This window comes from Lathyrus oleraceus, chromosome 4 (assembly GCF_024323335.1).
Source record: "Lathyrus oleraceus cultivar Zhongwan6 chromosome 4, CAAS_Psat_ZW6_1.0, whole genome shotgun sequence".
In the NCBI taxonomy this organism is placed as follows: Eukaryota; Viridiplantae; Streptophyta; class Magnoliopsida; order Fabales; family Fabaceae; genus Lathyrus; species Lathyrus oleraceus.
In genome coordinates, this window is record NC_066582.1 from 418,421,098 (window position 1) to 418,436,649 (window position 15,552).

The following is a 15,552-nucleotide window of genomic DNA, read 5'->3' on the forward strand; positions in this document are numbered from 1 at the left end:
CTTAGTAGGTGAATCATTTAGGTATGTGATGTATCCTTCTTTTCACTGCACGAGACTAGATGTGACTATGCTCCGTTTTATGCTATTTGCACTATGGTGATCATTGAGATCATTACTGAATAAACATGGTTTTACTACTATAAGTGGATGTTTAGATAAGAAGTGGCACCTATCTGATATGACTATGCTCAATAATGTATGAAACAATAGGAGCACATTTTTGCTTATTGACTCTTTATTGGTAGGTGTGCTAGATTATCAGGAGAGTGTCATAGGTGTTTTTCTTCACTCTATCATCCTTGTATGCCAATGTGGTAATCTCGAATCAATTGAACCTGTTTATCCATTTCAAAGTGAACTTTTTGGGTGGATGTTTGACCAAAAATAATGTCATAGTAATTGTGGTAACAAAAACTAAAATATGGTGAGTTTATTGTTGTATTCATAACTATTGTGAATATCACATCACACAGGGATAAGGTGAATTCACTTGTGATAATAATTAAGTGAGTGAGTAACAAAATATGGGGTGTTCGAGCCCAATTGATTGGTTGTGTGCTAATACCAAACTAGAGAATTATAACTACGGTTGACAATTATAATTAACATTTATTAAGTTTCCCTTCTGAATCATCTACCCTTAGGTCTGAAAATTCCTATGACTACTCCTATAACAATTCTGATTTATCATAACCTTTTATAAAACACGAAATTACGTCCATGCAACCTCCTAGGTACAAGGAGTCTAAAATATCAAGGCAATCTTCTTCGTCAAAGAAACCTCACAGATATTTGAAGTCACTCATCGAAATTACGTCCACGCAACCTCCTAGGTACGTAAATAAGAAGTTTTATGAAACACAAAATTACACCTCACAATCTCCCATGTACTGAGAGTTGTTAGTGCATGAGACATTTTTAGTGAGAGGAGAGAGAGAGAGAGAGTAATAAGGATTGTTATTATTGAATACTATGAAAGTTGTTACAAGTATATATATATATATATATATATATATATATATATATATATATATATATATATATATATATATATATATAACTACGTTACTTGTATACTAAGTTACTAATAAATCCTAATCGTAACTAACTTTGCTTTGGGCTACACTTGAATTATATCACAACATACCCCCTTGAAGTATATATATATATATATATATATATATATATATATATATATATATATATATATATATATATATATATATATATATATATATATATATATATATATATATATATACTACGTTACTTGTATACTAAGTTACTAATAAATCCTAATCGTAACTAACTTTGCTTTGGGCTACACTTGAATTATATCACAACATACCCCCTTATAATCCAAGTTGTCGAACACAAACTAATCATGGTCGATATAAACTATTCTTAATTTCTTTCTCAAAGTTAGGAATATGTCAACGTTCAGTCCTTTGGTAAAAGCCAACGGTGCTTCACTCGAGCAATGTCTTACTTCAAGTTCATATTGGTTTACCTTTTTCCTTAGGAAATGAAACCTAGCCTTAACGTGCTTACTCCTTCCAAGAAGAACTGGACTCTTTGCAAGATTAATGGATGGCTTGTTGGTGATCTGTAGCATCAGAGGTTTCTTCACTTCGACCTCCATCTCTTTCAATATAAATCTAATCCAAATTTCTTGACACACAACATAGAATCCTGCTATACATTCAGCCTCAAATGATGATAATTCCAACACAAATTGATTTCTTGAGCACCATGAAATTGGGACACCAAATACTTGAAAGAAGTAACAAGTTGTGCTTCTTCATTCTTCCTTGTCTCCGCACCAATCAACATCTGAATAGCAAGTAAACTTAGATTCTTTGCTTTAAGAATATCGTGGAAATAGAATCTCATAGTTTGTCGATCCTCTTAAGTATCTCAGGATTAGCTTCTTGCAGCCTTCATGTGTGACACCCTTGGTTCACTCATGTATCTGCTCACTAATCTGACTGAGAAACCTATATTAGGCCGACTATTACACACATATCTCAGAGATCCGACAACTTATTTGAACAAAGTGACATCGACTTTGTCTTCCTCTCCATGCTTCTTCAACTTCAAATTTGGTTTGACAGGTGAGGATGCAGGATTCGAGTCTTCTATCCTGAATCTCTTGAGTATCTCGTTGACATACTTTCTTTGATGTAACGCCATATCATACTTCGAAATTTGAAATTTCATGCCTAGGATATAAGATAAATTTTTCCCATATTCGACATTTCAAATTCCCTCTTCATCAACTCTTTGAACTTCGACAAGTTCTCCAAGCTATTTTCAGTTACTAGTAAGTCATATACATATAAGCAGATGATTGTTATATCTTGTGCCATAACCTGAAGATAGATACCATACTCAGACTTGCATTTGATGAATACCAATTCAACCAAATATGAGTCGATCTTCTTGTTCCATGCCCTAGGTGCATGCTTGAGACCATAGAGAGATTTGTGCAACTTGTACACTTTCCTCGCTTCCTCGTGTATCAAAAACTTAGGAGGATGTGACATACATAACTTCATCTAGAGGACCATGCAAAAATGTTGATTTCACATCTAAGTGAAATGTCGACAAACCTTGTTGACATGTCAATGCTACCACCAATCGAACAGTCTCCAATATTGCTACTAGTGCGTATACTTCAAAGTAGTCGAGTCCTGCTCTCTGAAGAAATCCTCGAGCTACTAATCGCGACTTGTGTATTTCTATTGACCCATCAACATTATGCTTTAACTTGAACACCCATTTCACTTCGATAGCTTTTGTATATGTTAGCAATTTGACTAACTCCCATGTGTTTTTTCTTTCAATCGCTCGTAACTCTTTGACCATAGCTGACTTCCATTGTTTATTCTTTAAGGCCTCGTTATAGTTGATTGGTTCATCACCTACAAGTAAAGCAAAATGAACTAATTCTCCATTTGTTGTGACTTTATCATCACCAACGACTTCATAGTCTTGAAGCCTTGCTGGGAGATCTTTAGTTCTTTGAGGTCTTTGGCTTGTGCTAACCACATCCTCTCGATTATGTGCTTCGACTTTGAACGTGGCTGGAACATTATCGACTGGAATTTCTTCATGCTCACTATTTTCTTCATCAACTTCATAGTCCATCAGTGGCTTGTTAGTTGCATCACCTGAATCCCAATCCCATGTAGAATTGTCATCAATTACAATGCCTCGACTTATCACAATCTTCTCATTGATTGGATTGAATAGCCAGTATGCTTCAGTTTTGTGATATCCTACCAGAATCATAGGTTCACTTTTATCATCAAGCTTCCTTCTTCTTGCATCAAGGACATGCTTGTAGCAAATAGAGCCAAACACCTTCAGATGACTCATTAATGGTCGTTTGCCACTCCATACTTATTCAGGAACCTTGTTCTTCAGCTTCTTTGTAGGACATCTGTTTAGAATAGAGTTATGGTGACTTCAACCCAAAAGGATTTTTGCGAATTCTTCTGATTCAACATGCATCTCGCCATATCCAATATGGTATTGTTTCTTCTTTTGTATATTCCATTATGTTGAGGCGTGTAAGGAGAAGTTACCTCATGATTAATACCATGTTCTGCACAGAACTTCTCAAATATCTTGGATGTGTATTCTCCATCTCCATCTATTCGTAGAACCTTGATCTCCTTTTCACTCTGGTTTTCGACAAGCATCTTGAAGATCTTAAAGATTTCAAATACTTTGGCCTTTCGATTGATCACATAGATCCAAATATTTCGACTATACTCATCGATAAATTAGACAAAATACATGTTTCCACCAATTGTATGATCCAATAAACGGTCCACATATGTCTGAATATATTACTTTTAGTATGCAAGAGGACCTTATTGGCATAGTCGAAATAAAAGACTTTTTGGATTGCTTCCCTATTAAGCAACTTTCATAACGTTTGTCAAGCATCTAAAGACATTGTATACTAGTTACCGTATCTTGAGTCATCAGTTGATTGAGTGACCTAAACTTCAAGTGGCCAAATCTCAAATGCCACAACCAACTACTCTTGTGGTCGACAACTATTTTGAGGCAGTGTACCTCATTCGGACTAATCACGGTCTTAAATGTCATATGCTTCGACATAGGTAATTTTAAGACCAAGATATTCTGGGTGTCGAACAGTTCCAAGACTCCATCTTTCATAACCACCGAGAAACCTTTTTCGACCAGTTGTCCAACACTTACTGAGTTCCACTTCATTCCAGGTACATATAGTACACTTAAACCATTATTTTTATTTCCGGTTCTTACACCGGTGTCACTCACTTCGGTTCTTATACTGTTGTTTCCGGTTCTTACACCATTGTTTTTATTTACAGTTCTTACACCATTGTTCACTTCGGTTTTTACATCGTTGTCACTCACTTTGGTTCTTACACAGTTATTTTTATTTTCGGTTCTTACACCATTGTTCACTTCGGTTCTTACATCATTGTCATTTTATTTCACGGTTCTTACATCGTTTGTCTTTTATTTCACGGTCCTTACACTGTTTGTCCTTTATTTTATCGTTCTTACACCGTTTGTCATTTTATTTTTCGGTTCTTACACCGTTGTCATTTTATTTCACGGTTCTTACATTGTTTGTCATTTTATTTTTCAGTTCTTACACCATTGTCATTTTATTCCATGGTTCTTACACTGTTTGTCATTTTTTTATGGTTCTTACACCGTTTGGCATCTTCTTTTACGATTCTTACACCACTATTATTTCTTTCAGTTCTTATACCACTGTCACTACTTTCGGTTCTTACATAAATTTTCGTGCCAATGACGATCTATTTAGCAGCAGTTGTTATACCGATGACGATTGAATGTTTATATCCCTAGCATGGTCGGGACTTCATACAAGCCTTGCAACTCACACAACTCTCTTAGCGGACAAAATTTCGGGTTTTCTTATATTTAATTATTTCCTACCACTATCACATGATAACTCATGGTCAATCATGCTCTCAGGTTGAAGGTAATTAAATACGGGCAACTGTCATACCCCAAATTTGACCACTCTATTTTATCAATCTCACTTATTTGAAATAGTCAGCATTAGGTCATATGTGGTGGTTGAGTACCTTGGGTCAGAGTCAATCCACTTGAGTTAGGACATGAAGCGTTGGTCTATCGGAGTCCATCATATACATGTCATATGATCAACTCCAATGGCCTAAAAAGTCAAAGGAGGATCATTTTCCCTTTTTATCCTCTTTTAAAAGTTTATTTTCATTTAGTGGCTGAGGTTTCTATTTTGGACACTTATTAATTCAGTCTTAGTATTATTATTTAATATTATTACTAGAAAATAAATATTATTAGTATTATTTAAATATTACTATTTACTAGTATTTTCTAGATTATTAATTATTAATTAGAACAAATTATTATATTAAAATATTATTAAGTTATTGGTTAGACATCTTTTTTATTCTTATTTATATTAATTAGCATATTAGATAATTATTATTATCGTTTGATTAGATTAAGATATTATTATTGAGTATTATTAATATTATTTTATTTAAATGTTATTAGCATTATTTAGGGTTTTTATCTTTTTTTCAATTATTTTTCTAAGGTTTAACCTGGTCAAACCCTAGGGCTAGGTCCATGAAAGTTCAAAATTGTAGAAACACCAAAAACGTGTGTGAGAGGAACCAAATCAGACTAGCAACACAATTGCAGCAAAAAAGAAATTTTTTCATTAATTTAGATTATTGTTACATTTGAATATGTAAAATAAACAACAAATTAGAGCAAAACCTTCCAAATCTAATCAATCTGAATTAAAACCTAAACTTAATTTTTACACTATAAATAAACAAACAAAATTACAATAATAATCATCCATAGTTTATAAATTTACTACCTAAAATTGTTGCTCTTCACATCGAAGAACAACAACAACAAAACCCTAATCTAAGCTTCAACCATCCCAACCACCAATCCCAGTCGCACCTTGCGGCCACAAAGAAAAGAAGAAGAAGTTAAAGACAATCCCAACAATTCAAAAAAAAGAAGGAGAAAAGAGTCATAGAAGTTAAAAGTTTTACCTTTTACCAGAGAGATCCTTGTCTCTATAGGTTGTTAGACCAAGTTCTTTATCCTTTTTTTTGCCTAAGATGATAGAATATATGGTATGTTGATTTAGGGTGGAGTTTGTTCTTTGGATCTTTGTTGGTTTCAATTTATAGTTTATGATTGTTTTGATGTGATTGGATTTGGGTTGGGGTTCGGTTTAGTGTTAAATAGAAAGGGGTCTAGGTTTTAGAGTTTGAGACTTGTTGGTTTGATTTTCGTGTTTAAGGTTTTGATTTGTGATTAAGGTGTTTGGATATATGGTTAGGGTTCATGTTTGGGTGGATTTAGATGGGGGTGAGTATGAATCTGGGTTAGGTGGGGGGTTGGACGAAGGTTGAAGATGAAGATTCATCTTTATCATGATGAACACAATGAAGATATGAAGATTCTGGGTGAGTGTTAAAGGTTGTAGGTTAGGGATCATGTGTTTAGGGTTTAAGGTTCATATTTTTGGGGTTAGTGTTCTTTAATTAGGGTTAGGGTTCCTAGGGTTGTAAGGTAGAAGATGAAGATCTTGGGGTTTCTAGGTTGGTGTTTATCATCTGGATGAACACTGGTTGAAGGTGGTGGGATTTAGGGAGGAGATAAGGGGGGTTTTGGAATTAAGGTGGTGGTTGAAGGTGTTCATAATGGTGGTTCGTTGGTTGAGGGGAAGAGATAGGGGAGAACAAAGGGAATAAAGAGATAGGGAGTTTAGAGAGTGAGAAGTAAGAGAGAGAAAGAAGAGGAGAAATTACTGAACTCTAAAGAGAGTTCATTTTTATACTCCCTACTTGTGTCCGTCACCCAGCCACACGTGGATGCATCTGGAGCCCTCAGATGAGTGTACTTTGATTCATCTCCCGCACACACACACGCACACACACCATGGTCCCTGTTTTGATTATTGATCTCATACATCCATTATGTATACCCAAATTAGTATTACAATCAAGCGTTCCTCATGTGATTCGTTGACTGCATAGTCAACTGATCCAACGTCCAAAGGAGAGTCAACCTTTGACTCTCCCTCACAGGGCTCTAACAAGCGCCTTGGGCTTTCAAGCCATTGGGCATTGTCTCATTTCTTTTAACACCTCCCGTTTACCTCAACCGATTATTTTGGACTAAATTTGCACCACTCCCTATTTGTTTATTTCATTTTCTTTTTTTCTATCACTTAATGATTTATTTCAATTTTAAAAAAAAATTCGTTATTCCTAATTACAAAAATTACTAACCATCTTTTATTTAATTTAGTTATTTTATTAATAAAAAATTAAAACAATAGATAATAGTTCTTTTATTAAAATTAATTTCTTGTTTCATTTAAACTAAAATCGTAATATATATATATATATATATATATATATATATATATATATATATAAACAATGTGTTTTCTAAACTATAAGTTTTATTTTTCCCAAATTGCTAATAATTCATATTTTATATATCTATCAAATTATTTTCTTAAATAAAATTAAATATATTTTTTTGCAAATAAAGACGTGATCAATTGATTAGTGTTCGCCGTGTCGTTTGATTACTTCAGATCAAATAAACTTACAAACAACACAACCCATCAAACTATTTTTTCCCTTATGCACCTTTCAAGAATGTTTTTCATAAAAAGGGATAGTTGAAGTTATGTTCAACGCGAAACAAAAGCAAACGCTTAAGGCTCCATCGTGTGAGCAATACATGTGAAGTTTAAACAGAAGAGCAACTTAAGCCCTATCCTATAAAAGTAACCAATACACAAACTTTTTTATACCGAACTACGATACTCTGATTTTCTCATTGCACTTGAGAATATGTAGGCACGAGAATTTGAATCCTTTGCGAGCTCAACTATTAAAAATCTTATTTTTCTCTTTTTCTTTTATAAATATTTTCTCTTTGTTAATACTTTAATGAAAATAATTTGATAAATAAAAATAAGAATAAAAACAAACATTCACTTAAACAAACAATCAACTCTTAGGACTTTAGGAGGTTCCCGTTGAGTACAACGGGTGTGAGGGATGCTAATACATTCCCCTTGCATAACCGACTCCCGAACCCTAAATTTGGTTACGATAATCATCTCATCCCTTTCTTTCCCTTAGGATTTTATCGTCATACCCCTTTCCTTAGGAATAAATAAATTACGGTGGCGACTCTGTTAGTCCATCCGCAAGTATGTGATGCGCTTCACGAGGTCATATTTTTCGAGATGCGACAAACATTACTTTCTTCAAGTACAAAAAGGAAAAACGCCGTAGAAAATGCAAATAACATTGAAGCAGAAATAACGTTTCAAAGACTTGCGAGTGTGACTCTTCAAGAATCGTATGATGATTCACTAAAATGAATAAACCATATCAACACTTTAGATCAACTTAGCGAGATACTCAAGTGTTTCAGTTTCTGAATATCATCATGAGGGAACCTGTGAAAATACATTTGAAGCATGAGGCACATTAAATGCATAAATCTCCAAAAACAGTAACGTCTTCTCTTGACTTTCCATCTAAACTAAAGGAATGGCCAACACGGATGAGGCGAATACAACAACCCTTTCATTATCATACATAGACAAGGGTTTGGGGGACAACTGTTATGGGTCGACCAGAATGACCTTTGGCTAACGACCTAAAGGAAGCAAGGATTCACTCATAGTCCATGGAAACTACCTTACGAAAGAATACAAGAGATCCAATATCAGAATACATCCAACGACTCTCTAGATCACACACCTAGGAAATAACATGTTGTTATAACCACTTCATTATATTCAGGTGCAAAACTACACACCACAAAGATCATTCTTTGATTAATTCTGATTCGTTACAATATTATCTCTAACATACTTTAAAAATAAAATTACTCACAATAATAGTGCCAAATCTTATACTCCCACTTATCTTCACCCGTATGACTCACTTGTGAATATTAATTTAATTTATGTGTACTAATTTGTTCTTATTTTTATCTATATTCACGCCTCGACCCTCTCACCTGTCCTATTCATCACACCGCTCTCTCCATTTTTCCCTCTCCGAATCTTCAACCTGGTCTGATCTCGGTTTCGGACCTTCATCCGCTACCTCTTCGGAACTTCTTCCTCCAATGGCCATGTTGAGAGGATTCAGCTCCCGAATTTTCCCTTCACTTACCACCAGTAACCTCAGGTTTTTTTCATATGTTATTTCTATATATTTTTTTGTATTTCTCATTATTCTTTTATTATTAGATTCTGGTCTATGCATGTGAATTGCTTCGTCAACCATAATATAAAAAATTCTTTCATATATATATATTTATTATGGAAAAAGATGTTAGTAAAATACTGGGCTTGATTTTGATGATATTTTAGAGAGCTAGGTTTCAAATTGTGCTTTAACGATCCTTGATCATGCAGAGAATAACTGCACAAATGGCTTCTTCGGTCCCACTTGGGCCATTTTGGTTTGAGTTGTGTTTGTTATAAAGTGGAAAAAATTGCAATTATTTACTTTGAATTGTCTCTGTCATACTAATATTTTTTCATGTCATGAAGGACCTCATACCGGAAGTCTCCAATGGCGAATGTGCTACCCGCTTTTGACCGCTCAATGAGCACCACAGGGGTGAAAGAAAGGCGGGTTTGATTAATGGATGTGTTGTTTCTTGTTGATTTATTCTCGTTTTGATTTTCCAATGAGCACCACAAGTTTTTTTACATTATGTGTGCTATTAAGCTGTGTGTACTGAATGTATCTCCAGGACTTCAATGGAGGAGTTGAGGAGTCTGAGAATGGTAACGGCTGTCAAGACTCCATACCTGCGTAATGGCCAATTTGATCTCGATACATATGATAATTTGGTGAACATGCAAATTGCAAAAGGTGTTGAAGGTATCCTTGTCGCTGGAACAACCGGTGAAGGCTATTTAATGACTTGGGATGAACAAATAATGCTTATAGCACATACAGTTAACTCTTTCGGCGACAAAGTTAAGGTTATCGGCAACGCTGGAAGCAACTGCACATCAGAAGCAATTACTGCCACCGAGCAAGGTTTTGCTGTTGGAATGGATGCGGCAATGCATATAAATCCTTACTATGGGAAAACCTCGTCGGATGGTTTGATTGCTCATTACAACAGCGTTCTTTCAGTCGGGCGGGTCATCATATACAATGTGCCAACCAGATCTTCTCATGATATTCCTCCTAGTGTAGTTGAGAAATTGGCTGAAAATCCTAACTTGGTTGGCATTAAAGAGTGTATCGGTAACGACCGGGTGAAAATGTATACGAGTAAAGGACTTCATGTTTGGACCGGGAACGATGAAGAAAGCCATGAAGCTAGATGGGAATGTGGTGCTACTGGACTTCACTCTGTTGCAGGAAACTTGATTCCTGGTTTGATGAAGGAACTCATGTTTGAAGGTAAGAATCCTACCTTGAATGCGAAGTTGACGCCTTTGTTTAAGTGGCTTTTTCATGTGCCCACGCCGGTTGCTTTGAACACTGCACTTGCTCAACTTGGAGTTATCAGGCCAGTTTTCAGATTACCACATGTTCCTGTTCCTCTTGAAAAGAGAAGAGAGTTTGTGAATTTGGTGAATGAAATGGGTAGAGAGAATTTTGTTGGTGAAAAAGATGTTCAAGTTCTTGAAGATGATGACTTTATTGTTGTTGCTCGTTACTAAGCTGAAAAACCATATGTGACATTTTAGTGTCATATTAAGTTGACAAATAAAATAAGACATGTTTTATTTTTTTAGTTGCTATTTTGCAATGGAAACTGCTTTTTATTTTGTAAAGGAATAACTAAGGAAGGTACTAAGGCAAGGTGAGAGTGAGTATTATCCTTTGGGAGTCACCTATACATCAGTTTGAGGACCTTTCATTGGGTTCGATCACCTTTGTCAGGACCAGTCACATAGTCTCCCAATCACCCATCCATGACGTGCGTGTTTTGGATCAACCATCAATACCTTGGAAGTCGTGGGGTCTAACTATTTTTCTGGATTTTTAATGTATCAATCACCTACTCCCTTAAAGGTTGTGATATTTTATAGAGGCTAAGCTCGCTTGATTAACAGCCTTCAGGATTTATAAATAGAGGTGCACTATGATAACAGGGACAATCTATCAACACATAGAGAAAACCACCATACACAGCTTCTCACCATTCACATGTGAGCTAACTCTAACCCTCAATAAACCATAAGCCTTTGAGAATCCTAATCCATTTGGGGTTGTTACGCTCATTGTACTTTTATATATTATATTGACGCCCATTTATCGGGCGCGAATTAAACTGGCATGGGTGTCGCGCCTCGAAAAATGAGAACACGATCTAATGAAGTGCAATCAAACGCTCACATGATGGACTAAACAGATTTGTCACTGAACTTTTTTATTCCTAAAAAGGAAAGGGGTAATATCGATGAAACCCAAGAAAGAGCGACATTGATATTGGTCGTCGCAACCAAATCAGGGTTCGGGAGTCGATTACGCAAGGGGAGTGTATTAACACATCTCACGTCTATTGTACTCAACGGGGACCGTTAGGTTAGTTGTGCACATTAGTGTTGTCGTACCCCAAATTTACCCTACCTCTTATACAATTTTCATGACCCTAATGCATAGGCATACATCTATCATCCCATCATCTCATTTGCATTTACATTCATAACAAGATAGCATGCTACATGGACTCAAGGCATGGTGTTCATATCTGAGAACCACAAAGATCTCTTGATCATGTTGGAGTGTGCTTAATCCATCCTAAACCCCAATTCTCATCTTCAAGCACTATTTGACCTTGTGGGATTGCACAAGTCACCCCATTCATCTCCCAAAATCCTAATTGGATGGAGAACCTGGATTGGAAGCATTGCTTGATCATCTGATCACCCATGAACCTCAACCTTAATCCACTTATCCTTTGTAGCTTGTACAAGTCATCATTTGACTTTGTGCTTTGGCCTTTCCCTTGAGGAAACCCTAATATCCAACCTTTGATTAGTCTTTAACCTTGTGAAATTATACCAAGACACTTCATGCACACCTCAAACCCTAGTTTGTATGACTTTGGCTTTGAGGAACCTTTTGGTCCAAGAAACCCTAATTATGCCCCTTTTATTATATGTTTTTCCTTTTTGCTTGAAACCTTACTTCATGAAGATTGCACTTGATCACTTCATCATCCATTAGTTCATTTACATCCAACTCAAGTTCATTCCATTCATCATTCATCCAAGGAATACAAGAGAACAATTTTGACCAAAGTTTGAATTTGGTCAACAATTGAATTTTTGGTCAACCTTGACCAAAGTCAATTCATCTTTCCAAAGTCCTATTTTTCACCAATTTCAATCATCATCCACCAAAACATCCATCGATTTCATCTATAATTGGCAATATAAGTGAAAGTTTTGGGTTTGAACTTTGAATTTTAAAATCACAAAAGGTTCATCCATAAGCATGGCCCATGATCATCTTACAAAGCATCAAGGCTTTTTTTTCTATCAAAACTTTCTCATTTGGTCTTCAAACAATCATCATTATGCCTTGGAATTCAAGAAACATCAAAAATGTAACTTATGTAATTTTGGTTTGGTCATGTTTTGGAAAGTTTGGTCTACCATTTGGTCCAAACCCCATAACTTTTTCATCTTTTAACCTTTTGAGGATTTACTTCGAGCCAAATGTCATAAATGGACTCCTCTCCAACTTTATTTCAAGACCCAAAACCTAATTCAGCACCTAAGGACATCAAAATTGGGATTGGTCAAGTTAGGTCAAGTTGCCTAGTCAGGCCTAAAAGCATGTCAGGACCACCTCTTTGCACCAAGGTTATTTTCACCTCACAACATATTTTGACCTAATTCTTTTTGAATTGTATTAAGGACATGTCAAAGATGGTTTGGCCTAATTTTGGTTCAAAATGCACGAACAAATTTTAATTGGCCCAAGTGCAAAAATTGTGTCTTACCATGTTGCATACTACAAGTCAGATCAGCCAAACCATTTTGTTTCATGTCCCAAAGCATCAAATTCATACACACTCCTTGCCATATGACCAAATTGTTGCAACAACATTTAGAGACACCAAATGAAGGCCCAAATGAGAGTGGAAAGTTAGCACATGTGCAACCAAAGCAAAATCCCAAAAGCTCAAAATTGTCATATTTGGATACAAGTCAAATAAGCTTCAGCAGGTGTAGGGAACACATTCATCTCACCAAAAACATCATGTATATAGAACAAAGTGGTGGAAGGGGAATTGTAGGTGACACATCACTCACCCTTATCCAACAAGTTTGGTTTTTGACACATTTTCGGGTTCCAACGAAATCAAATATTTCAACCCTAAAGCTTCACCTTAATCACTCCCTCAGCTTCTCTATAAATAGAGGATACTTCTCCCTTCAATAACCAAGCTTTACAGCCATCGAAACCCTGTTGAAAACATATTTCACTTCCTTAAAAAAAAGAGCATTCGGTTATAGTCGTTGAGCCATTTTCAACACCACAAAATCATTCCAACACCCTCCCTAAACCTTCCTGAAGTTAACTGAATCCATAGAAGTGGTTGAGACACCTTCACCTGAGCTCCCCATATACGTCGAAACCACCATCTGAATCTTTTTCCGAAAAGGTAGTTAACACCATCATTTCGTTTCAAATAAGTTACCATTTTGTTCCTCATGATCCACTGAAGCTTAACCACGTGTTTTGAGCTTCAATCACTGCACCAACACTATTTAATTCTTATTTTAGGCTTAAGTTTTTGTTCGTATTTGTATGAAATTCCCCATACTCAGAGCCAATTAATGGATCATGAGTATGAGGAGGAAATGATGACCAAAAGGGAAGTGGAATCCATGCTTGATTCCACTTGAAACCTTGAGTTGCAGATTGATGATTTTTGTGGTTCCAAGGTTGAAGAAGAAGACATGTTTGTTGCTTCCCGTGTTTCCTTTTTACTTTAAATTGAAAAAAGTTGTTTGGCGCGTTCTTATTGGTTGATTAAGTTGATGTGGCTTTTGATTTTAGGTATGCGTTGGTCAACGCGCGTGTTTAGTGTTCCCCGTGATCAAGAGCATCATTTGTGAATACTCATTTTAACTAGTTAAGTCCTAGGATTATGGTTGGTCCATTCATTATTTTCAATTGATGTATTTTATATATTTTCATGCACACGTTTAATTACTAGCCAAACACACTTGGCCTAGTGGTAAGGGGCTAGGCATGTAATCCCAATGTTGAGGGTTCAAACCCAGGCAACCCTTTTGTTCCTTTTTCTGTATGTTTTCTTTCTTATTTTATTTTATTTATTTTATTAACACACTTTACCATTTTCATTTTCTTTTTGTTGTTTATTTCTTTTAACCAAATATTTTATTAAATACATTTCATCAAATATTTTTATTATTACCGTTAATTAATTATTTTCATCATTTTAATTGGACTTTTTTGCCTTTGTGCTTGGTCATGGTTGATAATAATCTATTGATCATTAGTAATTGATCTTAGGGTTGATTAAATCTTCAACACTTCAAATATGTTGGGGAATGACCAATAGATCATTCTAGACACTTTGAGGTGTTGATAGATTTATGGGTCAAAAAACTAAGATGCATCAAAAAATATGTCACCGCCTGAATCTATATTTATGGGTGGTTTTGCCTTTGACTTTTCCTAATTTGATTGTCTTTCAATATTGCTCAGCTTAAATGAGAATGGAAGAAGATTTTGGAAGGGTTTTAGAATATCTGTGTTATGATCATGAAAATACTCATACATGCAAGGTTATGCAAAATTCGTTTTCTAAAGTTTAATGTCTAGACAGTGTGTTCGGATATTGTAATTCGAACACTTTTTTTTGTTTGGATGTGGTTCCTTTCTGATAAAGAGATTTGATGTATAATTGGTGTGTTCGAATTTCAATCGTCGGACTGTGCGAAAAGATATTTTTGGCTTTTCATAGGGTTAGTGAGCACTGCCCAATAAAAGTTATCCTCACTTATAAATATATGTCCAGGTCATATATTGTCTGCTATGTGACTCTAAACTCAATCTAGAATATGGACATAAATAGTGAGTGATTCGATAGCAAAAATATTAATAAGAGGTAATTTAATTGATGTTGATGATGAAAGAAACTTTGATATAATTTTATAACGTGTGATTGAATCTGAGACAATCCTAAAAAAATCAACTTGTAAGATGAGAATTTCTCATTCCTTATAAATTTATGTTAAACCCTCGGATTATTCAATATGAGTTTCTTAACTCATCAAGGCTCATTTTTTATTTGGTATAATTCCTCTTTATTATTTACTACACTGTCTATTATTATTCAATGATAACTGAAATTTCTATTTAAAGACATGAATTTTTTTCTCATATAACTAATATTTTCAACCAAATGCCAAAAAAAACACATTTTTAATTAAAATCCAAT

At 35.1% G+C, this 15,552-nt stretch overlaps 1 protein-coding gene across 1 annotated transcript; it reads left to right on the forward strand.

Moving 5' to 3' along the window:
• The first annotated feature begins 9,055 nt into the window (after window positions 1-9,055).
• Window positions 9,056-10,857, forward strand: LOC127075788 (4-hydroxy-tetrahydrodipicolinate synthase, chloroplastic). Its single transcript, XM_051017256.1, has 3 exons — window positions 9,056-9,281; window positions 9,650-9,730; window positions 9,856-10,857. The coding sequence occupies exons 1-3, from the start codon at window positions 9,220-9,222 to the stop codon at window positions 10,781-10,783; spliced, it is 1,071 nt and encodes a 356-aa protein (XP_050873213.1). The 5' UTR covers window positions 9,056-9,219; the 3' UTR covers window positions 10,784-10,857.
• Window positions 10,858-15,552: the final 4,695 nt, after the last annotated feature.

Coding starts and splice junctions, on each gene's coding strand:
- LOC127075788 (XM_051017256.1), top strand. CDS start 9,220: ATGGCCATGTTGAGAGGATTCAGCTCCCGAATTTTCCCTTCACTTACC. Junction 9,282..9,649: donor CTTACCACCAGTAACCTCAG/GTTTTTTTCATA, acceptor CATGTCATGAAG/GACCTCATACCGGAAGTCTC. Junction 9,731..9,855: donor ACCACAGGGGTGAAAGAAAG/GCGGGTTTGATT, acceptor ATGTATCTCCAG/GACTTCAATGGAGGAGTTGA.